General features: G+C 38.6%; 2 protein-coding genes and 1 long non-coding RNA gene across 4 annotated transcripts in view; 2 read left to right on the top strand and 1 right to left on the bottom strand.

Moving 5' to 3' along the window:
- LOC137018857 (uncharacterized) overlaps positions 1 to 5,102 on the bottom strand; it is a 40,448-nt gene extending 35,346 nt beyond the window's left edge. Inside the window, exons 1-3 of one of the 2 annotated variants that reach the window (XR_010894948.1) lie at positions 4,975 to 5,102; positions 3,692 to 3,903; positions 2,274 to 2,444 (exon numbers count right to left, since the gene is read on the bottom strand). This is a non-coding gene — a long non-coding RNA (uncharacterized lncRNA). Of the gene's footprint in view, positions 1 to 2,273; positions 2,445 to 3,691; positions 3,904 to 4,974 lie in introns of those variants that run through there. The other variant, XR_010894949.1, reaches the window with a different exon arrangement.
- six4b (SIX homeobox 4b) lies at positions 4,866 to 13,007 on the top strand. The gene is made up of 3 exons (XM_067383601.1): positions 4,866 to 5,964; positions 7,728 to 8,350; positions 11,367 to 13,007. Exons 1-3 carry the CDS (start codon positions 5,231 to 5,233, stop codon positions 11,840 to 11,842), a joined length of 1,833 nt encoding a protein of 610 aa, XP_067239702.1. The 5' UTR covers positions 4,866 to 5,230; the 3' UTR covers positions 11,843 to 13,007.
- A 4,829-nt stretch (positions 13,008 to 17,836) lies between these two features.
- On the top strand, positions 17,837 to 20,987 carry six1b (SIX homeobox 1b). The gene is made up of 2 exons (XM_067382947.1): positions 17,837 to 19,039; positions 19,673 to 20,987. The coding sequence occupies exons 1-2, from the start codon at positions 18,480 to 18,482 to the stop codon at positions 19,965 to 19,967; spliced, it is 855 nt and encodes a 284-aa protein (XP_067239048.1). The 5' UTR covers positions 17,837 to 18,479; the 3' UTR covers positions 19,968 to 20,987.
- The last annotated feature ends 5,963 nt before the right edge of the window (positions 20,988 to 26,950 follow it).

Below are 26,950 nucleotides of genomic sequence, written 5' to 3' on the forward strand. Positions count from 1 at the left end.
GTATGTCAATGTATGTCATTACAGGCATAATCTTAACATCTCATCTGCAGTAGTTCATATTCATTGGTGGAATACGATATGGCTGAACACTCTAGGACTGATTAAAGTGATTTTCCCTTTTCACTTACTCACAACAATGGTTTTTGTTTGACCTCCAACTTCACACCTCTCTATCCGCAGATAAGGCAGTTGAAAATGCATTTAATTATATATATTAAGGGTCAATTAGTGATGATAGACAGCAGGACTCTTGCCAAAACGTAGCAAGACTCTTAACCCTATATATAATGCAAGATTAGCTGTTGATAAACTGCAACAACCTAAAAGGTAATATGACTGAAACAAAAAGCACATTCTTCAAGGCTATGGGCTGTCAATCATTCTCAGAAGGCTAACATCATTTTTTCCCTCCAGCAGAGTGACAACTAGATTAAACACATGTACGCCTGTTGCACAGGCCCAGAGGACAGAGCATTAAGATGAGAGTTTGCCTGCAGCATTTGACAAGACATTTTTTTCTTTACAACTCAATTAATGGAGTGGAAAACGTAACACCTACATAAACGCCTACACAATATATTTGATACAGAGCAATCAGTCTTTAAAAATAATGGCCATCATCACCTTGACAACATGACAAATGTGAAGAAAGTGTCTATAGTGGGGTGTCTCATCTTAAATGAGTGTGTTTACCCTTGTGGCATTCCAAGTTTCTGTTTATTTACCTGTCTGTCAGAGTTACCATTGAACAGGTCCTAAGCATATAGGCACACACTAATGCAAACATCCTGCTAATGCACATACCATAGGGTTAGTTCACCCAAAAATGAAAACTCTGTCATTGTTTACTCACCCTCAAGTTGTTCCAAACCTGTATGAATTTCTTTCTTTTGCTGAACACAAAAGAAGATATTTTGAAGAATGTCGGTAAGCAAAGATGGGCCCCATTGACTTCCATAGTATTTTCTTCCATATGTGGATGGTTTCCATACTTTTTGCACACAAAAAGTATTCTCGTTGATTCATAACAATAAGGTTGAACCACTGTAGTCACGTTGACTATTTTAACGATGTCTTTACTACTTATCTGGACCATGAATGTGGTAGCCTAATTTCTTTGCTTTCTATGGGAGATAAAAAAAAAAAATCTTTCGGATTTCATCAAACATATCTTAATTTGTGTTCCGAAGATGAACGAAGGTCTTACGTGTGTAACGAAGGGTGAGTAATTAATGACATAAATTATCATTATTGGGTGAACTACCCTTTAAGGCCCCTTCAGGACGATTGTAATGATAATTATAACGATAACCAAATTAGCGTCCACACCAACGCACAATAACGCTCTGTTTATTAAGCGCACTGCAGTTATGTCATCTGCTGCTGTAAATGCTCGAGCTCTTTAAAGTTATGTGGATTCTGATTGGCTGTCAATGTTTTTGTCATTCATCAGCTGGAATTTTTTTGTGAATTCCAGCGATATAGTTTCTCCGTGTAATTATTATCATAGCTGTCGTGTGGACTTCTCTATTCTCGTGGAATAATTACGATTATTAAAACGATATAATTATCCTTAACTTCCTTGGAGTGAAGAACGCAAAACATCCAGCGACCGCATCACAACACCGCAGGCTGTTCAACCTGGCAAACCATCGGAACGCTTAACCGTGAACTTACAGCCATGATGATGAGGTAATTTCTGGTGAAGCGAGTAAGCTGAACTATGTTCAAACTGTGAACCAAGATAAATTGATGATTTTTAAAGACAAGCATTTTTAAAGACTCTGTGCCAAACCTCTGTCAAAAGAAATAAGAAAAATGCTTGCGCTGACTCGTTTTGCTTACATTCCATCCGAAACTCAGCATTACAGTCAAATCAAGGGCATTTTATCCTACATTTAGCATGCGCTGATCTCACAGATAACAACTCAGAGCGCGGTGCGAACAAACTGAAAAAAATCCCCTTTGTAAGACTGGTAAAACCAGACATGGGGGAAACCAAAGAAAGACGTGCACAAACAGATGCACAAAGCACATAGACAAACACACGCTCATTCAATTGCACACATCAGCACTCTCATAGACCATCACCTTCAGAAACAATATATGAAAAGGACATATATCCCACTCCCTATCTTGCTGATGTTCCTAAGTCTTCATCAGTGTTAGCTTGTCCGTCCATCATGAAGAATAGCCCCCATTGTTGCCCGGGCAGGTGTTATAGTGGTAGCCCCCCAGGCCACAGGTTTAGATGTATTGGGAACATATGGTGGGGAAGGATGGAGGTTGCAAAAGGGTTGGGGTGGGTTGCTTCTGTGCAGTTGTAGTGCCACAAAGGATTCATTCATGGCCATCTTTGTCGGACATGTGGAGATGCCACAAGCAATGAAACAGACAGCGGGTGGTGACCATATTTTGCAGGAATAGTGATCCACTCTCTATAACTTGATATCAAGACAAAAAGTCAATGAATAATGAATGATAAGCATATCTAAATCCCCTAAAAGCTTTGACATTTTGATCAGTCTAGTATATTATTTATAAAAATATCCAATTACGATAATCTGTCTACAAATAACTACATTAATGAATCTAAATGAATGATTGAATAACAACAGTTATTCAGTAAATTATGAACTTGTCTAAACCACCTCAGAGTACTTTGAAATATGATCAATATGGGATAAAAATTATCAAATAAATACAAAACAATAACAAACAAACAAACAAACAAACAAACAATAAATGAATGAATGAATGAACATTTCAGAGAAAAGGCCTTGGGTGCCCTTCATTCCTTTTGTCTCTTTCTCTTTCTAACTCTGTGTGTGTTTGGTCTCTTTTGGCCAGTCGACTGAAGCATTGTGATGGATTTGGTTGCATGTGTTTTGGATCATCTGCTGAAGCTCCAGGTATATTGAGGATTTAAACTGGCAGGAAATTCTCTGCTGAATTCCAACACCCGGTCCCCCTATGACAAACTTATCATCCCACTCTTACACATTGATTCAACCAGGGAAATCTTCACAAGCCACCCAAGCAGCTAGTGAGCAGAAACTAACAATGGGAACGGAGCATTTTAAACTGTGAAAAAGCACGCAAGACATAAATCACATAAAACTTAGGAGTGTGCACATATGGATGTGCATGTGTGCAGGCCATTAAGCTCCACTGACAATGGATTGTAAAGAAACACTTCACATCACAACATTTCACCATACCCTGATTAGAGATAACATCCTTGTCAAGAGAAATGAGGAAAATAAAAGTTGATATTTCCATCAACAATCCTTGTAGAGATTGACAAAGTGCATATGAGGATGATTCAGCAGAACAAAGAAAATACTATAAATCATTCTCTATTGTCTCTAATTGTTTCTAACAGACAATTTAAACCAATTATCTGTTAACAAAAGCCATGCCCACAACAACAGGCAACACTTCACCTAATCTAAACTGGAAATCTAAGGTATAAAGGTAGCACTGTGGCTATTTTACAGATGAATGCTCCCAAGGTTATATAGAGGTCTTATCTTATGATTGTAATGCACCATAACACAACTTCATGACAGCTCTCTTCATTACATAGTCCATTCCTGATATGGCTGAACATCCCAGACATAGTTTGCTGCCTTTCCTGTGCATGGGCTTCTAAGCACTGGACAGAGTAAAGTCTAGTACCTATACGTACCTTCATGCCACCTTCATACCAAAGAGCATGTGAATGCAGGGTTGTGCACAGAGCTGCTGCCAGGTATTCTGTTTGTGCTGGGTTTAATTTTAGGGATGCAATCACGTCAAATTTCCCTTTGCTTTTGTGGGAGGCTTCTGGGGCCTCCTGTCAGCTGTTGCGGTTCTTGGCTCCCATACAGACCTTCAGTTTCCAGTAAACAGCATGACAAACTGAAAAAAGAAGAAAAGAAAAAGTGCCTGTCTGACAAATGGACAGACATAAACAGTTGGAAGTTACAGTGCAATATTTGAGACTCAGAAAATGCCTGTTTCTTACACAAATTAAATAAATAAATAGCATTGCATTTAGTTAATTTTCATATTTCTTTGTTAAAGGTGAAGCGACAATAATGGTATACACTATCACTCCAAAATAAACATATTCAGAGCACGACAGAGCAAAGCATTGGCTCAGAGATTTGTCTAAAAGTCAAATAGAGGAGTGTTGTAGCACATTTTGCTTCAATTTCTGCAACTTAGATTTATTTATTTTAGCTTTCTGTGTCCCAAACTTTGATACTATTGCCATATGTATGTGCTATAAATTTTACATTTAAGTTTGTAAATATATAAATTAACTTAAAAATGTGTAAATTAATGTCAATTATAAAGAGATTTCACAACAGTTTTTAACATTTGGATTAAAAATAGCCAGTTACAATTTGAAAGTTAAAATTTCCAGACATCTTAAGAAAGAAATCATTTACCTGTTGAGAGTGTGTTGACAGTCTTTGTATTTTGATGGGCGAGCACCAGAAAATCAGTAATGAGGTGGCTTTGACAGTTACAGATTTGAAAAACAAAAAGGCGGGAATAAAGAACCCTAAACTCTAACACAAAGAACCGTTACAGCATATAAAGGATTCTTCAGGGCCATAAGGTTCTAAATAGAACTGCTACTACGTGTAAAGAACCTTTAAAGAACCATCTTTTTTTAGAGTGTATATATTTAGTAAATATTTTAATTTAACTTAATTTAAATTTAATCTTTTTTTCCTTTTTTTTTTTTTTTTTTTTTTACCTCCGGAGTATAGGCTAATGATAACGCATATTAAGCTCATTTCTAAAATGCTGCTAAAACTTTACTCATTCTTCAAGAAAAGGAATGTTTTGGCCTCATAGCAATTATTGAGAGTAGCTATTCAGTGATGACACAATCTGAACAGGAATCAACTATGTTGTACATATGAAAATGAAAACTCGTGCATTGTGTACGTGTGGACGTAGTGCAGCCTGCATTACCTTGCGCAGGTACCCGCGTTCTAAATGGCACGCTTGACGGACGTTCCCAGCGCAAACATTTGTCTTCACATCCCAGTCGCTCCACCCCGCAGGGCCAGAGCGGCGAATCAAAATGCGCTCAGGACTTGGACTCCTTTCCAACGTGGGCTGTGGAGTTAAACTTGTAGTGGAACGGGGGACGCCAGATCTTATCCACACCACACAGCGGCCAGATACCTGATCGTGCTTGGATGGAGGGGCGAAACCCGATCGCCTGATGTGCTGCCTGAAACCCAGAGGAGTGACTTATCAGGACGCGTTCAAAATGTCTTCTTCCTCAAGCGAGGTCATTAGTGCCGATGAGATCAAGAGGGAGAATCGTGGGAGTGTCAAGCTGTCAGTGCTGGACCCCGCGGAGTTGCCGATGGAGAATGCCGAACTTTTGGACTGCTCGCCGGCCTCCCTGGCCTTTTCCCCCGAGCAGGTCGCGTGCGTTTGCGAAGCGCTGCTGCAGGGAGGGAACGTGGAGCGCCTGGTTAGGTTTCTCTGGTCACTGCCGCAAAGTGACCTGCTGCAGGGGAACGAGAGCATCCTGAAAGCTCAAGCGATAGTCGCGTTTCACCAGGCTCGCTACCAAGAGCTCTACTGCATTTTGGAGAACCACAGTTTCAGTCCGTCAAATCACTCGTCTCTGCAGGATATGTGGTACAAGGCACGCTACACCGAGGCGGAGAAGGCGCGGGGCAGACCGCTGGGTGCCGTGGACAAGTATCGCTTACGCAGGAAATATCCCCTGCCTCGGACAATTTGGGACGGAGAGGAGACCGTGTATTGTTTCAAAGAAAGGTCTAGGAACGCGCTGAAGGAAATGTACAAGCGGAACCGGTACCCGTCTCCAGCCGAGAAACGAAATCTGGCTAAAATGACAGGACTTTCTTTGACGCAGGTCAGCAACTGGTTCAAAAACAGGAGGCAGAGAGACAGAAATCCATCCGAGGCGCAGTCAAAAAGGTAGGACGCAGTATTTAAATCGTTGACAGAGAGTGGGAAACGTATGATGGAATGCGCGAGACCGAATGGAGGACACGTTTCACCAATGTTTTGAAATACGAAGCTTTGAGCGCTTCTATGAGGTGTAGTTTTAAAGAACGTAGAGACCGTGACGCCTTCACTCTTAAAAATAAACGTTCTTCAGTGGTTCTTTGAAGTCACATAGGTTTATCAATGAAACATTTTCTTATTCAAAGCCATTTTGGCTGTATATATGGTCCTCGAGTTGGCTCTATGGTACTGTGGAGATTAAAAAGTTCTTGATGCTGCATAATAAATTGTTTGATAACTGCATAATAAAACATTTGAAAGCAATTTTAAAGTACATTTTTGAAGTAGGCCTACGGATGATTGAATTGGAGAATAAAACGTTATTTGAAAAATTCTTTAAAAGTTCTTCTTTGGAATGTAAAACCAACATTTTGAGTATAGTCAGTTTCGCTAACGATGTAGACATTTTATAAATGGTCAGATTTAATTAAAAGGGTCACATTAATTGGATAAGCAAAACAAAGGGCTGACAAACATTTTAACAGACATGTAGTTGCTTTCAAATACAACCAAAACAGACCATCGGTTTACTTTAGATATGATCAGCCATTACATTACCATAGTCATTGTCTATGTTTGTTTCTGGATTTTAAAGCCATTGTCCCACCCTGATAATCAGTCAGAGAGATCTGCACTCAATCTCCTGACGTGGCCGAAATCCTCTTCACAGCTTGAGGCAGATAAGAGGCAGCTCTGTATTTGTAAACTTTTGCTTACACCTTGATTGTATGACATCGAGTTTCAAGCTGCGGTGGAAAAAAACTCAACCATTCCGCTCACAAAATGTTGCTTTTATCATAAATAATAAATCCTGAGTCTCGTAAATAAGGGAGGTCAGGCTTTTCCGTATGCGTCTGCAGTGAGCGTTTCTTTGATGTTGCACTGTCACCCTGACAAAGATAATTGTTAATTGTTTGAACGGCCATGAACTCCTTATGTGAGTTTTTTGGATCAGAAAAGATCAACGGTTTGTCGTGTCAATAAGATCTTTGTATAGATGCGGCTTGCTCGAGTCACTCTGAACGATGCACCCGCAGCTGTCATGGTCTGTAAAGAGACCCACCAAATGCCTCCAAGAGCTCAGATCCTTTTATCTGATTTTTGACCCCTGGGGGCAAGAAGTCCACTTTAGAAATGATGACTGAGATATTTACAGAAAATGATTTTTATTATAGCGGTTTGTTTTTAGAAAAAGCAGGAGAGGTCGACTTTTACATTTGTGATTTCAATGTGCTTAAGTTGATCCATTGTTTTATAAGTCTATTTCCTAAAGAGTATCTACAGAAGTGCATATACAGCTACCAATAAAGCTATTTTTAATTTTGAAACTAATTTTTACAGAATTTTTTAATTCGCTGATTAATAGAGAAACAAAGAGATCAATTAGAAAAAATACCTTTTTTGACAGTACACATAAGGCATTATGGAACGATTATGAACATTTTAAATGTATTGCTATTAAATTTTCTGGAACATTTGAAGTATACTACAACAATTCAAAACGAAAAGACCAAATTCAAAAGAGTGGAAATGGTGGACTCAGTAGGGGGAAAAAAAGCAATTTCTCATGTAAAACAAATTTTCAGCATTAACGCAACAGATAAACACACACACTCACACAAAACAAAAGGTCTATTTCTTAAACAATGAATCTTTTTTGTTTTCTTCTTCAGCGAGTCAGATGGCAATCACAGTACAGAAGATGAGTCCAGTAAAGGCCAGGAGGACTTGTCACCACGTCCCCTCTCCAGCGGCTCTTCTAGCTCAGTCGCACATGGAACAGCCCCCCCTACAGTTTACTCGGATGGAGGAACAACCGTCATCCAACAAATTGGAGATGTCAAGATGCCCTCACACGCAGCTGGAGGAATGAGTTTTAATGGTGACTTAGCGAACGTGAATGCTCACTACATCAATGGTGGAGGCTACGTTCAATCACATAATGCTCTCCTAAATGGACTTGGCACCACAAGTGGACATTTCTTGACCTTTGATCCCCAGAGGGTCTCCCATCACGGTCAGGAGAGGCTATTAGGTGGGTCTTCTGTGTCTTATGCTCCGTTCTCAATGGAACCTGCCTCTGGAAAGCTAGATGCCTTGCAGACTCTAGTTTCCAATGCTGAAGATGGAGTCATTTCTTCAGTGGTCTCCTTTGCTTCGGCCCCCTCCACGCCATCCACTACCTCAGGAGCCCTTCATCTCAGCAGTTACAGTGTGGTCAATCTCCCAGGAAGTGAAACCACCATGGGTCTTCCTCCTCTAATGCTGCCACCATCTTCAACATCATCCACTCACGGTAGGAGGACCTTATTCATTAGATATATTGCTTAAAGGGGTTTTCACTCGAAAATACAAATTCTGTCATTACAAACCTGTATGACTTTCTTCTGCAGACCACAAAAGAACATATTTTGAAATGTCTCAGTGTCTTTTTGTGCATTCAATGAAAGTAAGGGGGCTCCAATGTTTTTTTGGATCCCATTAACTTTTATTGTATGGGCAAAAAAACAATCATCTTTTGTTGTCATTCAGGTTTGGAACAACATGAAAGAGTAATTGATGGCAGAATTTTATTTTTTGGGTAATCTCTTACTTTTAATTGTGTATATACATAAAGTTTTCCTGCGTCTTCCAGTTAAAAATGGTTGATTTGCGCCTCTGCGTCTTATGCATATGTCTTTGAAGATACAATAACAACAATACCTAAAGTAGTCGGAGCACTTCTAGTGAGCTCATAAGAGCCAAAGTAATTACATCATCGCTTTGGAGAATACTAAGACTGAACATTTATGTGGTTAAGCTTGCCAAAAGTGACCGCAGAGCTAGAGCAGAGGTTTCGCAAGAGAGCCTTGTGGGTCACGGTAAGTTGGAGTGTATTGTGGGTAAAATTGTGAGAGGCATGTGGGGGTCCAGGTCAACTGGCTAGAGGATCGTACCAAACGCAGGCCTCTCAACACTGTCCCCACCTCCCCTTCATGGCCCTAACCACTCACTAATGGTTCTTTCCATGAATATTTTATGGCCACATCAATAACAGCAAGGCTAGCTGCGTTCTGCTCCTCTCTCGCTCGTCTGTTTTATCCTTTAATATGCAGTTTACGAGCCACATAAAAACAAACCCACCCCTGGCTGAACTTTTGATTTAGAATAAAAACAGTTGAGCCCAAACGATCAAGCAAGAAAAAGACGATATTAAAATTGTTTAGCCAAAACCCTGTTTCCTTGTGCCCATAATTTTCAAGGCAATTCAATAAAATATGTCTACATAAAAACACAAAGTTTGATCTCCAGTGCCTCACAAATAGAAAGAAAGATTATTCCTTGCAGTGCCATTCTTGTCTATGAAGGCAAAACTAGTGAGATAATTTTCTGTCCCATAGTGGCTTAAGATGTCAAAAGAGGGCTGAGTAATTCACAGGCAAATTTTCAGAAGGAAGAAAAATATGTTCCTGACCCCCTTTACACAACAACCCACCCTCGCAAGCAATGTCTGCGGGAAGCTAAAGAAAATTTGTAGAAAACTTTGGTTCTAGTTTCATAAAGTGAGTGAGTTTAGGGGGAGGGAGGAGTTTGGGCTCTGTGATTATTTATCAGACATTTGTGCAAGCCTAATGGAAGAAAAGTGTCTGGCCGAAAGCCAGAGGCTGTCACTGCAAAAGACATGTGCCAAGAACCACATTCTAGAGTTACAAGGAAATCATAGCGAGTTTAACCGCAAACAGAAAATGAAAAAGGTGTTTCATTTTACAGTTCACTTGAAAAGTTCTGAAGAAAATAAGGAAGAAAGGTACTGAAAGAATGACCGAGAAAGAAATAGAGAGAGAAAAAGAAGCGAACCTCTTGAGACAGCAACAAAGGAGTCTCATCTGGATAAACAGATCACACCTTCACGCTCTGTCGTTTTTCTCTCATCCATTCTCAGTTGAGTTGTTATGAGCTGTAGCTATTGCCAGAAAAGAACATTGTACTAAACTGGGAGGGTTGATGTCCAGGTCATTCGGCCAAAGTGTTTGGGGTTACCTTGAAGTCACAGCATAATGTGAACTACTCCATCATTCAGAGTCGTTTTGACCCTGAAAGTTTTATGCACTGAATGAAAAAGGAAAGTCTGCATTTTCTGATATAATTATTATGATTCTACATAACACAAAATATAATAATTAAAATTATAGCTGTCCACTTTTTGAGAAAATGGTCTCTAAAGATTACAAACTGACATTTTTGACAGAATTAGATTTAATCAAACGTACATTCAATTATGAAATCGGAGATTATGTATGCTCTTCTCCAAAATGATTTTTTCTTGTTAACTATTGAGCTGTGAACACTGAATGAATTGCCTTAAGGTATGTAATGTCAAGTGACGTGTTCACAAACAACACATAGATTTTTCCAAGGTTGAAACACTGATTGAGCAATTACACGGCAGATTATAGATTTCATCAAGTTGTATTGTATCTTTTAACATACCTTCTTATGTTCATTCATGTTTATTTCATATATAACTGGTAAAGCAGAAGAAATGATCGGTTCACCTGTGCTTCGTGCTGCAGCTTGAACTGATGTGGCTACAGCGATCTGCCACGTCACATTAAAGAGCGCCAAAACGAATTTTATTAAAATTTAGAATTACAAACAATATAAACCAACATGTTCTCCAACCAATACGCCTATATAGTCGTTTGTTACTTCCCTGAAATACGACCCATAGGAGCGTTTACTAAAGTTGCGCCCCTATCGACAACAGGACAATTTCATTTTAAAGCATTGTTCCCTTTTATCTGCGTTACGTTTTGGGTTTCGCGTAGCACAATTGGCAGAGCGTTGCAATATATAACAATATGCAATCATGTGATCATGAGATCACGCGGTAGGTTCTGGTTTGGGGTTAGGTGTAGTTGTTAATAAAAAAAATGAGTTTTGCTAAATGTAAATAGGACAAATGGTGTAAAAATTCCACACATTGCATTTAAATGAACACACATTTTGATTGGTAATGACAGTCATACGTCATTTCATGACGACAGACTGTCATTATTTTTATGCCTGCTAGAGGGCGCATGACTTTAAAACATAAATATAGGTCGTAATAAGGTGCTTGAAAAACGACGTATAGGGTCTTTTTTTTTTTTGGAGGACATAAACAGACCAAAAACAATATATATAATCGTGTTTCTCCGGAAACAACTCACTGCAAATTCTGGCTCAAATTGATAGCGTATATGTGACACGCACATGCTCTATTTGATCATTTATGAAGCTTACTACATTTACTGAACTGGATTTCATTTTCTATTTTATCCCCCATACAGGCTCTGCTCCTTTGGGCAATGTGGTCAGTGACTCTTCCCAGCACTCGAGCCAGACCCTGCTCTACACCCAAACTGTGAAACAGGAGCCTTTGGATGTGTCTGGAAGCTACACTTATCCTTCTGAAATACCCTTGGACCAAGGCAGCAACTTGGGCTACACAGCCTCCCTCTTCCTTTCGTCTTCCTCCACTGGTGGTTCTCTTCATCCCACCGTAACAGCCACAGTCACCTCGGCCCTCTCCAGCCCCGAGGTACATCACGCTCTGAGTCAAGCTGGACGTGGCCTCCAAGAGGACAGTATAGCCCTGTCTTCAGACTACAGGTCTCAAGATGTCCAGCTGCCCAACAGCCTGCAGGTTGCTTCAAGGGCAGGAGAAGGCCCAGTCAGGGTTGTTTGTGGGGATCTGGACATGGAAGGGAAAGAACTGGCCAAGCTGCAGACTGTACAGATGGATGATGATGGAAGTGACCTCTGATGATGTCATTAGCAATTAAGAGCAGCATTTCACTCATGCTGGACCGGATTTGTCACACCGCATTGTGCTCTTACGGACTCTGTAAGCACAAATCATTCTCAAATAAACCCTAACGATGGATATAAAATGCGAACAGTGCCTTCATGTCCTCAGATATCCCAACTTGCACTAAGAGGACTGCAGAATGTACCAGGCAATGCACTGACCTTTTGAAGATTATTTGGCTGCAGTGTCTTTACTCACACCTAAAAAAAATCTAAGAAAAGACCCATTAAAAAGCACAAAATAAATGTGCTCTGAATAAAAAAAAAACTGCAGTTTTATAGTGATTGTTTTCATTTAACAAGATTTTACTGAAGCACAGATTTTTTTGTTGTTGTTTATGGACTTTTTTTATTTAAATTCTTTGAGTGTGATGATGCAAATGTGATAAAGGTTATTTTGTTATGTTTGACTTGAGGAATTTTATGTTACAGAATTTATGATTCAAACACATACACCTCTTTCTATGCATCCCAGTGTGGACTTTGTTTTTTTTTTAAGTATATAATCTTGACCATTAACTGGTCACATGTGCCTTCCTCATAAGCTGTCAATATACTAAGAAGCTAGGCTAGACAACAAGACATTTGTTTGGTAGAATTTTTCAGAAATAACCAAAGTATGAGTGTTTGTTTTTCTTGATTTGTCTGCCGACTGTTTTAAAATGATTTGGGCATATGTTGTCATTTACTTTACTTTAATGCCCGGCTCTGAATTCTGTGATCCTTGCAGGACAAGATGAATATTTTTAAGGTGCGGTCACATTTACTGTTCAGCGAATTTTTATGGGCAAAACGCAGTAATTTCAATTGGAATCCACAATTGGGAATTTTGCATGAGGGTGAAAGGTTTCCCCACACAAAATTCACAACAGGTTCAAATTAGTCACGCAAATTCGCTACATTGACCAACAGAAAGCTGCTTTGTTTGAAAGAGACTTCAGTACTTCATACATCGCTACAATATTGAAAATAGACAAATGTCTCTTTCTGTCTCAGAAATTTGCTAAGATTTCATTAATGTGACCGCACCTTTACACCAAACTTGAGCTCTGTACATACTTCAAGAACCATGAGAAAACCTAAAACGTCAGTCCTGCTTGAAAAACCTATTTTTTCCTAAACCCTTGCACCCTATTAAATATTTATATTTGTACATATATAATGAATGATCCAAGGGTTGTCTGTGTTACTGACACCGGTGTTTCACATTAGAGTCCTAAGCCTGATAATTCAATAAGTAAAGGGAATGACATCACTTTCAATGAATCATCTCTTATTGGAAGCACCAGGTAAGTCAACTATATGTTTTTAACCAATGGCAGGCATGATGTCGGTCATCCAAGACTATCCATTTAACCAGATCAGGCTACAACTTGGACCCCCTGGATGGCTGGCGGTGATCTCAGGCATTACTAATGCATGGACGTACACATATGCAGCATGGTGGAGATCAAGCTTGTGTTCTCACCAGGGGCGTCCTCTGTGATCCCTAGCCAAAACCTGGCAGCTGAATAAGCCCCGCTCACTCTTAAAGTGTCATATGGTACCTGTCATGACATTACTCAAAGTAAAGGTCATCCAAAAAGCCAGAGTATATGAGGAGAAGTTACATATCCTTATTAGATTTCCTGAACCATCCTCACATGATCTAGCAGGAATAGATTTTTGGCCCAGACTTCAGGGCAAAAATGCAGGCTCATCGTTTGGTAGATTATGAAATGGTAATAAGAGATATATACGCTGTTCTTAATACTATTAACAGGATTTTACAAGGACATTCTCTGTTCTCGCACATTGTGGCGCATAATAGAATATGACAGCAGATATTTCAATTAATGAGACTAGTATTTATGCAAATTTTGATTGTTCCAGAAAGTATGAAAGTAAGAGCCAGAACGTCCAAAATCTGTTTACTGCCGTGGGAACATTTCCTTCTCTTGACGCACAGCACCAGCCCGTGTGAGTCAGCGCTAATTGAATGGCGCCCAGGTAGGATTTGCTCCCTCGCACAAAGGAGGAGACAAAAAAGCACATTGGGTAAAGAATCTATTGTTACCTGCCCAAAGGTGACCCTGTCGCCTAGGGCACCAGATTAGCTGATTGCCAGGTATCAGATGGCGCCTCCTGGAATACTGAAGGGTAAGAAAGCACTATTGTCTGGGACTTTGAGCAAAGAAATGGTGGGCGCAAGAAAGAGGGACATGTGTGTTTCATGTCCCCAATTTCCCCTTGGCAGACTATGCGTTTCATGGGAAGCGGTGTTATGTTGCTTTTTTTTATTTTTTTTTATACAAAATACGTCACTCCATCACCTTGTACCGTGAATGGGATGGTTCATCTTTTATAACAACAGGCACAGAAGAGAACAAAAAACACCTTCCTTTTAATTCGATCTCCAGTTTCACCAAAAGAATGTAAAGTACAAGGAACAGTCCCTCAGTGTGGATGAAGTCAACCTAAATTCTTGAGAAAAGTAGCCTACTGTACATCAAAGAGATATATATATATATTTAATATTCAGCAGATATGAAGAAAGTAATAACAGATTCATACTCCAGGAGACAGCAATTTTCAATATGTTTCTGTAGTCATGTTATTATTATTTTTTTTTTTTAAAGTGAAGATGTTCATAAATCCTGGGAAGGACAGGCCATAAAAAAGTGAGAAACCCTGCAGAAGTGGGCTTATTAAAGAACCTGACCCCTGACTTTTTTCTGGAGGTTTCAAAGTGTGGCATTTAGTGAAGCACAGCAGACTGTGAAGCACATGTAACCGGACCCTTGTGCCCACTGCACCACAGCACTATACACTGTGCTAATGTGAGGTCAAGGGGCAACTGGGTCTGAGACCCATCACTTCTGTAAATCTGAGAACAAAAATCTATGTTTGTTTTATGAAAACACTGAGAGAACATTGTGTGTTTTAGAGAATGGAGGTCTTCCAAATACTTTCATACACACACACACACACACACACAAAAAACCCCATCATTCCAAATAAAAGGATTATGAAAATATTAATTAATATTTTTTAAATATATTAAATAAATATTTAAAGTAGTTCTATTGTTATCAGTGCCAAAAGTGGATAATAATTTTATTGTATATTATTATTATTATTATTATTATTATCATCAACTTTTGGCAAATCACTAGAACATCCAAGCCAGCAGGGGTCAGCAGAATTACTTCAATATCTATAGTCCATTAAACGTAACGGATGCCCATAAGCTAGTTCTAAATGCTGTTTTGAGAGCTTTCTGTCCTGGGTCTGCTGAGACTTTGCAAACTTTACCTCAGTGGCAAAATATAAGAATGGTATGAGGTACGAGGAAACCAAAGACTTGATACCACACATAAAAGCTTTAAAATACAACTCTAAAATACCAGTGAAATAAAACAAACTTGTTCTATCACATTCCTGTGCAGACAGCAAGTGAAGCTTTCTGAAATAACCGCATGCGTTGTCATTGATGTGACAAAAATTGTTTCCTAAAAAAACACTTTTTTTCATAGTATGGGTGTGGGGCATAATAAACAGATGACAAAAAGTATAAACATCTTATATCAAAGAAATATCTTATTTCATAATAATTAAAAAAAATAGTATGTAATTAATCTGCTGTGCCTCCCAGCAGATGAAAACACACACACAATCTCTTATAATGTCCTCTACTGTGGACACAAGGAAAACAATTTATTTCTTGTACAGTACCTTAAGCTTTAAAAACTCAAAAAACAATCTGAAAAAAGAAAAAAAAAAAAAAAATGATTACAAAGATCATTGTGTATAAAATGATATAGGCTAAAGGATCTCTGTATCAGGTTTTCATCTTTATAAACCAAGACGATGTTTATACAGTTATTAAATTATTGAGCATATGCCCCACATTACCCAATGTCATATTACCTTGACTTCAATAATTAAATGTAGCCTAAATGTCACTTTAAAATTAAGATTTGCTTGTTTTATTATTTTTAAATTAACTTTATTAAATTAATTCGTGGCTAGGTATTTGTCTAATATTGGATTAGCCTACTTGTGTTAGCCTTTCACATCGCATTATAGGCTACTAGAACAGGCCTGCGTGTTAGAACTAGTTCTCTAAACCTGCTGAAAATGAAGAAAACGTGTTTACGAACTAAATTTCTGCGTCAAACAACCGTATATAAAATATTAATTTACATTTCAGCTATTCAGTTTAACACGCCTGGAGAGTTCTGGACATGACTGAAACGTAGCTAGCCTACTTTAAGAGAGTGACCTCATTGTTGTTCATTGTATAGCCTACCGTGAATACTTTTTTGAGGGAAGCAGTTTATGGTGTGTTTACCATTGGTATGTGTGCCGGAGTTCGCGTCGACCTTGCCAACCCTCGCCTTTAGGCCATAAAAGAGCACATCTTGAAATGATCAAGGCCTGAGAACGGGCACGGCCTTTCGATTTCTGAGGTTTAAGGAGGGGGCGCGCGGCAATGTGGTGGAGACATTACGACAACCCGAGCGCCGTCAATCACAGGCCCGTGTGCTGTTACACTGAAGCTGATACTTGACCCTGCTGACGAATAGACCTAAATGTCGTTAAATTCAATAAAGTCTGCAGTCACATACAGCAATGGAAAATTGGTTACGAATTGGGAAACCACCGTTACAAACTTATAAAACTTCATTTAATCCAATGAGATATAAAGCAATAGCCTACAGAAGTCAAAATAATTTAGGCCTACAAGACTTTACATTCATATGAAAGTTGAAAAATGAATATGCATTTAAAAACACTACGTTTATGTAGGTAAGGTCTTGTTTAATTTTGTAAAAGGAGACGAAATTATTTTAAAACCTTAAAGTGAAAAAATCACACAAAATCGTGTTTCTTTTTTTTTTATTCTAAAAATACAAAATGTACTACAACGATGACATGTTTTGCATTTGAAAACAAATTGTAAGTCCATAAAATTGTAAACGTTTACATTTTTGCGAAAGTTTTTTGTGCCTTGGGTGATCCCTCAGGACAGATGGATGGGGCAGCTTTCATTAGCCTGCTCCTCTGACCCTTCAGAGACAGTGGGCAAAAAGTTGTTTTTACAGGTGTACGGATTGGCTGCTAAAACCGATTAAGACCTCGTTTTATCCCAGTGTCTTGAAGCTTGCAAGATCATTTCAGCCCCATATAGAGGGAACAGTGGAGGCTCCTTAAGTAGCTATAGTCTACATTAACGGGCCCATGCGCGACTTAAAAATGAACGCCGCGTCTCAAATTAAATTAAAAGAGGTGCTCCATTCTGGGTGAGTGATTGTGAGTTTCGCGTCGCCGCGGTGTCAGGTTGCAGATTTCTACGAAGATAAAGAAACGCGATCTATGCCTTAAAACAGCGTCTGGATGGCAGAGACCTCGACGAACACAGAACTCATTTACTAATGCATCGGTTTTAGATTTCACTGTACAGAGAGAGGGGAGAGGACTAGAAAGAAAGAGATGGAAAGAATGCATTTTTTTCTGAGAGCCTAAAGAATACAAATCATTAAGTGCTACAGGCTATGTTTGATGTTCTGAGCTCAAGTAAAAAAAATAAAATAAAAGCAGAAAAGCAAAACAGAAAAACAGCATAGTAAAATTTGATTTAAAATATTTTTTAATTAAATTTCTCTCATTTTTGTTTCACAACGATTTTGTGGAACTCAAATAAACAGCACTTGAATTGGTTAATTATCGTTATTAACCGTATTTGGCTCAGTTTTTCCTCGTAAATGAATGCAATCTTGCATTTTTGAGCGCCATTTCACGGATTCTACTGGCCTTGCACGCTCGGTCGAATAGTTTGAAAAGCCGGGGGCGCTACTTATCTAGTGATTAGCATTATGTTATCTCTCCAGCTCGAGAGGCTGATTGTTTTTAATGGAACTCCAAATATCTCCGCGTGCATCTAGACAGTGCGCAGAGCGCGTGCCCTTGACAATGGCTCAAGCCAAGCAGAGTCAAACTGATGATTGCAATGATTCTTTGCTGCGAATCAGAATTGATAATTAATATATTAATTCATATTAATATGAAATCGAGGAACGACTTTTCCCTCATACGTTAATAAATGAAGATAACGCCGTTAATTTGACTCGGTTTACTTATTATAATATTGTGCATTAAAATTCTGTGAGGATAAAATATAAGCGCTGTAATGGCTTTGGTTGCCAAATGAACGCTGCCTTCAGACAGTTGCTATAATTGATTAGTATCGAGGTGCCCGGCTCCCTCAGGTAGAACTGGAGACGGGGGATCCAGTTTCAGACCACCGAGTCCCCGTGGGAGGAAATGGAAGCAGAGTTCTCTCAGCACTGCTGCTGCAGGGGATAGGGCAGCTGGAGAGCCAATCAGCAGTCGCGCAGTGCTCTTTTAGCGCGACATGAGTCGATAGTGAACAAACTGTCTTCAACAAACACCCAAAACTTCACGGCGCGCGCAGAGGACATCTCCAACCCCAAAAAATCTTGTCAAGCGACCTAATCGCTCCCATTGAACGAAGGCAAACGGGGTGTCACCCATTCCGCTTCCTTTATAGCATCTAGAGGAGAGCGGTTTGGTAGCGGGAGTCAGACGTCATGTCAATGTTGCCTTCTTTCGGGTTTACTCAGGAGCAAGTCGCGTGTGTGTGTGAGGTGCTGCAACAAGGGGGGAATCTTGAGCGTCTCGGCCGTTTTCTGTGGTCTCTTCCGGCCTGCGACCATCTCCACAAGAACGAGAGCGTCCTCAAAGCCAAGGCTGTGGTCGCCTTCCACCGTGGAAACTTCAGGGAACTTTATAAGATACTAGAGAGTCACCAGTTCTCTCCGCACAACCACCCGAAGCTGCAGCAGCTGTGGCTTAAGGCCCATTACATTGAGGCTGAGAAGCTAAGGGGGCGACCGCTGGGAGCGGTGGGGAAATACCGAGTGCGGAGGAAATTTCCTCTGCCACGCACAATATGGGACGGCGAGGAGACCAGCTACTGTTTTAAGGAGAAATCCCGCGGTGTTCTGCGGGAGTGGTACACGCACAACCCCTATCCATCTCCTCGGGAAAAGAGGGAGTTGGCTGAGGCCACAGGGCTGACCACCACCCAAGTGAGCAACTGGTTTAAAAACAGACGGCAGAGGGATCGTGCAGCGGAGGCAAAAGAAAGGTGAGCTCAGTCAGTCGAGAACAAAATAAAAATGCGTTTCATACAGCCAGTTCAGCCCCTCATACCAATTGGTTCACAGCTGACTGCTGTTGGTGCAGCGCTGATGATGCTATTGTTGACATGTAGTTTGATTCCATGAGCGCTGCTTTTGGAAAGTCCTTAAAATATTAACGTCTTAATATCCGTGTAAAAAAGTACAGTTGTTACATTATGGACCTCTTTCTGATTGATATAGCACTTAAAAATAGTCATGTTATATAGCTAGTATTTGTTCACTTGAATAAAAACATTTTTTTTTGTTAAAAACCACAATTTATATGATAGCAGATGGAGAACGTCTTTTGTCGTTTTACATTTTTATATTTGTCAGCAGTCAGAATAAAAGAAAACTTAATTATAAAATCTTAGTATTTTCAGATGAAATTGAAATTGTTCGTTTAATTTCGATGGTCATTCAGTAAATAGGCTATTAAATTTTAGTGTGAGAATTTATTCTTCTTCTTGCATAGTCATCCGCCATGACAAAATTATATCTGAAAAGACTACGACTTTATACTATTTTACACAGCATATTTTTTCTACATTATCTAATGTTAAATGTGTCGTAACCCTCATGTCATTTATCTTTGACAGAGAGAACAGCGAAAACAACAACACGGGCGCTAACAAACAGAACCAGCTGTCACCGCTGGACGGCGGGAAGTCCCTGATGTCAAGCTCGGAGGACGAATTCTCGCCCCCGCAGAGTCCTGACCAGAACTCCGTGCTCCTGCTCCAGGGTAATATGAGCCACCCCGGCGCGTCCGCATATTCCATGACCGGCCTCGGCGCCGCACAGTCGGTACACGGCATGCAAGGACACCCACATCAACTCCAGGATTCATTACTGGGACCTTTAACTTCAAGCCTAGTGGACCTCGGTTCTTAAGTGATTACGACTGAGCTTTTATTTATTTTTGTTTATTTTGTACCAAATATAGACTGAGATCTGCCACTTTTACTGTATATATATAAAAAGGAAAAATGAACAGTATAAATCTAAATAAAAATCCTTAGTTTTTCTCTGGTTTTCAGAGAAATACTCAGTGGTACGCTTTACCGTGGTAGACTATTACGGACTGACATTTGCCAAGTCGTTAAACTGGTCAGAAGACAAACCAAAAGCAGTTAATAAAACGATTCTTTTCTTCAAACTCATAAGACGTTCTTCTAGCATTTTATCACACTGTTTTGCACCATTAAAATACGAAGATGAAAAGGAAAACTAAAATACAAGTTTTCCATGAATGGTGTAAAAATATACACATGAAGCGCCAGGTCTCTGCATCACAACATGTAGCCTAAATAGTTCAAAATGTAATACACCATTACATTTAAATAATAAAATGGCTAATTAAGTTACATTTTAAATCAAGGGTGAAAATAACACACATTCGAATATTCACTTAATGCATCAGACCAAAGGTCAAAAATCTATCCATCTTAGACACATTATATCCTCTTCAAAAGTAGGCTACATTAATGTATATATATATATTAGTGTTTTGAAATTATTGTAAATAACCCTTTCACGCTCTTTATGTTAAACATAGATCAAACTTAAATATTAAAGTTAAACCCAATACCAAAACAATTCGTGTGTCCAAATATTTTGAGAAAAAATGACATACGGACCAATGGAAATTACAATTGAAAAAACAAAAAAACAAAAAACGAATTATAAAAAGTATCCTATAGTAAAATAAATGAATAAATAAATTAGTAGATAAAATACCCATTGGATGACCCTAATATGTATCTTATAATAATAATAGCTCTTCTTCTTATAGGCTAATTAATCCAGCTCCTCTCTGTAATACTCGTGTCACAAACGTCCTCTTAATAATGTGGGTCAACAAAAAGCGGGGAGTTGTTGATTTTTCTTTAGCCTCAGGAGGCGCGTGTTGCTTTTGTGGTCGCAGTGCATCGTTAGGTTTGTAGTGGGGTGTTTACTTTGCGCTCTCTCATGTTTGTTCTGGTGGTTCTGGGCCAAAGAGAAGACATACCAGCTGCGGGAGGCAAACTCACGTGGCTTCATTCATAAGTTTCTTTTGAGCAAAAAAGCAAACATTGGTTTCGGGGCCAGGTGACCTATGTTCTTGCTGTTTCGTTGGCATAATGATATTCAGACAATAATAATAATAATATTTAATAATAATAATAATGTCCTCCACTAACTTTAACCCTTACAAAATAACTATATTTGTCATTGGCCAATGTTGGCTCATTTAAAATGTGGTCAAACTGAAGGAAAGACTTTACAAGGACCCCTGATCGTTAGCCCAGCGAAACGTCGAGTAACCAGGCAGCGTCCCACCCATCTTCCACGCACGCATGTCAAGGTAATTGTTTTTAACAGAGAGTACCGAGGATTTCCGGTCGCTAATCGGAACCAGTTGCTTGCTTTAGGTTCGCATTAGAGCACTGGAGGCCCAGAACCGCCCATAGAGGGGCAACTTCAATTCTGCCCCAAGGGTACCAAAACGTGCAATTTTGACGATGAGTGCAACATTTGTTGACAGTCGCGGGTACCATTTTCATTTTTTTTTTTTTTTCGTTTCTTATCTACACTCTCTTTATTTTGTTTTAATTATTAGATCAACTTAATTTATTAGATTCAAATAAATTAAAATTAAAACATAATTTATTATTTCGTATTAATTAACAGAGTTAATGGGTTAGAGATCTTAAAGGGAATAGTCATATAAATACTTATGGACAATATAATCTTATTCATGTCAATATTGAGTGTTAAGAGTGATTGAAAAAAAAAAAAACATGCTTTGGTTGAAAAGGCACCTTAGCAAACCACCAATGGCTTAGGAACCACAGTCTCATGTATTCTACTGTTACATAATTTTAACAAATGTAAACATTGTTTATTTGAGAATATATTAGAGGATATTTAAAAATATGTTATTATTTGTAGAAAACTGCCTATATACACAACATTATTACTGTGCTCTTAACAAATGCAGTCACATACAGCCTAATTCAAATAATCTAAAAATGCTACATAGGATAATTCACTCCAAAAAAACTAAATTCTGTCATTATTATTTACTCGCCCTCATGTTGTTCCAAACCTGAGGAACATAAAAGAAGATATTTTGAAAATGTGCTTTTTTATCCATACAGTGAAAGCCAACAGGGTCCAATGTAATTTAGATTATATCAAAATTCCTCAAAAAAATAATCTTTTGTGTTCCACAGAAGAAAGTCAGTCATGCAGGTAACAGGTTTGATATGACATGAGGGAGAGGGAACGTTGACAGAATTCTACATTTTTTAAGTACTTTAAGTACTGAATACTGACCTCAAACAGAAAGAGTAAACCTGTAAAGCTTTAGTCCAGCAAAAAAGAAATAGTACATAATTATAATAGTACATGAAAAATTACAAAAGGTATGAACTTTCAAAACAAGGTTTGCTGTTATATTCACTGCGCAAGAAGCGGGCAGGTTGGAAAAGAGTGTTTGGAGCTCTAGAGGACTAAGGCTGCTTTTTAAAGGGTTCAGGTTTCCAGTTCCCTCATTCCCTCTCGGAGCACAAGCTCTACAGCACTGTAAACCAAGGTGAGCACACAAAGCAGAGGCCTGTGCTGAACGTGAATGAGACAAATAGAGTGTTTCTCATGTGGGAAGAAAAGGGTTCGGCTGTAATGTGAGCAGCCTTTGTGGGGTTTAGGAGGGGGAATGACTGAGTGCTATTTTCTTCACAGATAATAGTTGAGACTTTTGGGAGTTGTTAAGGGGGGTAAGGGAGAACAGGTGGGCTTCATGGCTCCCTGCCCTTCCCCGTATTACCTTTTGTCACCTGAGCTCAGGTCATCCCTTGCCTCGAGGTTCGGCTCAGTGAGGCATCATGGGATTACAGGACGGGACAAACAAACAACACACGCGCACACACACACACAAGGCAAAACTTTTGGAAGCTGTACAGACCGAAAAGTTTTGAAATATCAAATGGAGGAGTCTGTGTGACTGCAGTGACTATTATGATAAATTAACTTACAGATGGTTGAGAAAAGATAGACATAAACTGTTTAAACAAACCTTAGAATTTAGAAGATTAAGATGGTTCTGTGTCGGAGGCAAATGTTAATTTGTGCTAACAGCTTATAATAAATCACTGGAAAGCTCAGGAATGGTTAAGCATTAAAAAAAAAAAAAAAAGTGAAAGTGGTTTTCCATATGGTTTTGTGTCAAAGAATATGGCCTTGGAGAGATGCTGAGAATCTCTTATTAACTGGACTCTGTAATCCCAAAGGAGCATTTTTTACAATACACAATCATAAATCAAAGAAGAAACATATGATACATTAATATTAAATATTATTCTCTACTTTCTATTTCATTAATAAAGTAATAGTTAAAAAAAGGGAAAAAATCATGTACTCATTGTCATTTCAAACCTGTATTACTGACTTTTATTTGTGAAACACACATATTTTGAAGAATGTTTTTGCTGTTTTCGTCCATACAATGAAAGTCAAACAACATTGGACCCATTGAATTTCATTGCCCAAACAAACAAACAAACAAACAAAAATACCTACCTACCAACCAACCAACCAACCAAATATCTACTTTTGTGTTCCATAGAAGAAAGAATGACCAATCACTTGGGTGATTCATAAATCAAAACTTTGGCGAATTTCAAAAATCAATAGTCAGCTTTAAACAATTTTATTAGTCCCTTTCATTCTTCCCAAACAAACTATAAACCAGGGGTGCAAAACTATTCGAGTTCGAGGCCACAGTCCTTGAAATTTAGTTCCAACTCTGCTCCAATACACATACCTGTAGTTTTTAAATAAGCCTGAAAAATCAGAAGTGTTTAATTAGGGTTAAAGCTAAATTATCCAGGGCTGTGGCCCTTCAGGAACTGAGTTTTGCACCCCTGAACTAAACAAAAGACTGAAGTGAGGTGAACGAGCATAGTGCAGTACACTGTATCACCTTACAGGAAGTCATGACTAATGGCATCACCACAGTGACTGCGCGTTTCTCTGACTGTCAATCGACCAGCATTGTTTTCCATTACAATGGCATCAACGTTTACATTAACAATACAATTATAATTGTTGTAATTATCTCATGTAGGAGGGTGTGGAAAAAAACACAATCAAAGCTTCAGATTTTGGTACAGTAAACGTGTTGCATAGTACAATATGGGGAACTTATTATAGGAGGTCAAAAAAAGGCATCACTTGTGAACAAACATGCCACGTTCCCTTATGCATTGACAAACACTTGCACTCGAGCAAACACACATCATAAAAGGCAGACTAAACCTGTGCAGCACACCTGCCTGCGCGTCATCTCTCTGTACAGCTGATTTCAGATGAGCATCCTGTCTGGGGAACCTATTGCCTTTTATAGATTTGTCAAAAAGACAGCAATATTACTCCATCAATTTGGCATGACTTCACGCTTTTATCAGTAAAAACTTGAAGGTCACACGCTTTCCCAGCACCCTCGATGGTCATGGTCTGTTCTGCAGCACTGGGTAACGGATTACTTCCAAACGGTCACAGAGGCTCAGGTTTCAAAGCCAAGCCCCACTGATAAACGAGTGGAGGCAGTTGTCACCCAGGCAGGGAGTCCTCCATCAGCAGTGTCTGAAGAGTAAGAGGGCAAGGGTTTTTCACAGACTTGCTGTGAGCATGGCGTCAGTCGCTCCAGGGTTCATAGAGCAGGTATTTAAGGGTGATGACCACGGAGGAGCCGATGTGTAGAATGCACAGGCTCATATAAATGGACATTAATATGTACACACTCACATTCACACATACATACCACACTCATTCTCATTCTCTTCCAGAAATTTTCCATAATATAGGAGGCCTGTCCTAAAATTGAAAGATATATATATATATATATATATATATACACACACACACACACACACACACACAGTGGTTTAATGACCATACATATTTATTTATTTTGGTCTTTATTACGATACAAACAGAAAATACATGAAATATGTACACAAAATGTAAAGAAAAATATTCAGAACAAAATGGCTTATTTAAGCAAAAATCAGTAGTGACGTCCTGGACTTCTTCCAGTTTCTCAAAGAAGAAAATCTGAGAAACTTCTCATCAGATTTTGAAAGTTTTCTTGGCCTTCCAGTTCTTTTAGATTCCATTTAGGTTTAAGAGAGACAGGTTCCTGCTATTGCTCAAGTGAATACTTGCCACTTTAGCCTGTAGAAGCCGCTTATTTTCCCAGATTTTTTTCTGTTTTTTAATACATAACATTTCCTGTATTTTCTGGTTATATTCTAATAAAGAGACTGAGAAATAATTATATATTGTCATTATACCATTGCTAAAACAACATATATATATATATATCAATAGATGATAAGCCATCACACAGGCAATTCATACATGGGCAGAATGGAAGGAAAATTCTAGAAAATAATATACACCAACACACCACTGCTCATAAGTCTGGGGTCAGTAAAACGATCAAAATCACACAGTAAAGATATTTATGAAAAATTATTTTAAATACTTTCAAACTTTCTAATTATCAAAAAATCCTGAAAATGTATTGAGATTTCCTTATTAATCAGCACAATACACAATACACAGTATTTTTGATCAATAAATTAAGCCTTTGTGAGCATTAGACTTTAGATATTAGAAACATAACATGATTTATACATAACACTGAACAACACTGCTAAAATTAAATCTCAATAGTCAGTAATGTCTCAATAATGTTGTGATGCTTAAATTTACTTGTAGAATTTAAAATGATAGATTTTTCAGTGTTTTATTTTTAATGTATTTAACTAAAATAGTATATACTTTTAATAATGACCATTCATCGGTTATCAGCATGGACAGAATTTAAATAATGTGTATCCCTAGTTGAAATTATAAGTAAGGTATTGGTTCAGTCAGAAGTGATAACAACAATAATGATCTCAGAAAGTGAACACACTACTTGCACTATTTATGCTAAAAAACACTAGAATAGTGCATAAGTATGCAAATTTGAATGCACCTCATTCAAGGTGAGGGAGAACAACTGTTTACACACATATTTTGAAGCTCTAAACTGAACAAAACTAGTGGGTCTTTTCACACTGGACATTTCCACACTGGGTTTTTTAAAAGTAGACTTGACAAACACAGATCTTTCCTGTGGAGTGCAGAGGTGAAGACACGCACAATTACAGAGGTGAAGAGGGGCATTGTGGGAGGAGACTCACAGGTGACCAGTGCTGACAGACACCCTGTCATAACATCTTGATCTGTGTCCAAGAGAGAAGGTCAATCTTTGCATTGTCTTTGCTTAGAAACTCACCCTAATGTCGTTCCTAACCTCCATGATGTTCTTTCCTTTGTGAAACATAAAAAAAGATATTTTGCAAAATGTCTTAGTGTTTGTTTTTAGACCTGTTTTTGACTTATATTATATGGACAAAAACAGTTAAATCATTCTTCAAAATATTATTTTTTTAGCTTCTTGCTTGCTAGTCTGTGTTGGGTTCACACACAATATTAAGCATAAAACCTGATAAGTTCAGAATACTCAAAATTTTTGTAAACACCGATTACCTCAAAAAATTTAAGTAAAGCAACTCAATTTTTTAAAGTAAACAGTAATTATAAATAACCATTAATTCAAACTAAAAAAAAACCCAGTGCACTGTACTTAAAACTATTGTTTACCTGCTGCTGACCTTGACTGCTGCTCTGAAATGTTTAATTCAAGCATTTATCATTATTACAGTAGGTGCATGATACATTTTGCATGTGCATATGTGTGTCCGAATGAGCCCTGAGCAAAAATGAATCATAATGGAGGGGGGGGGGGGGGGGGGGGCGTGTATATGAGCCCCCCGATC

The sequence above is a fragment of the Chanodichthys erythropterus genome, chromosome 4 (assembly GCF_024489055.1).
Source record: "Chanodichthys erythropterus isolate Z2021 chromosome 4, ASM2448905v1, whole genome shotgun sequence".
NCBI lineage: Eukaryota > Metazoa > Chordata > Actinopteri > Cypriniformes > Xenocyprididae > Chanodichthys > Chanodichthys erythropterus.

Coding starts and splice junctions, on each gene's coding strand:
- six4b (XM_067383601.1), top strand. CDS start 5,231: ATGTGCTGCCTGAAACCCAGAGGAGTGACTTATCAGGACGCGTTCAAA. Junction 5,965..7,727: donor TCCGAGGCGCAGTCAAAAAG/GTAGGACGCAGT, acceptor TTTCTTCTTCAG/CGAGTCAGATGGCAATCACA. Junction 8,351..11,366: donor TTCAACATCATCCACTCACG/GTAGGAGGACCT, acceptor TCCCCCATACAG/GCTCTGCTCCTTTGGGCAAT.
- six1b (XM_067382947.1), top strand. CDS start 18,480: ATGTCAATGTTGCCTTCTTTCGGGTTTACTCAGGAGCAAGTCGCGTGT. Junction 19,040..19,672: donor GCAGCGGAGGCAAAAGAAAG/GTGAGCTCAGTC, acceptor TATCTTTGACAG/AGAGAACAGCGAAAACAACA.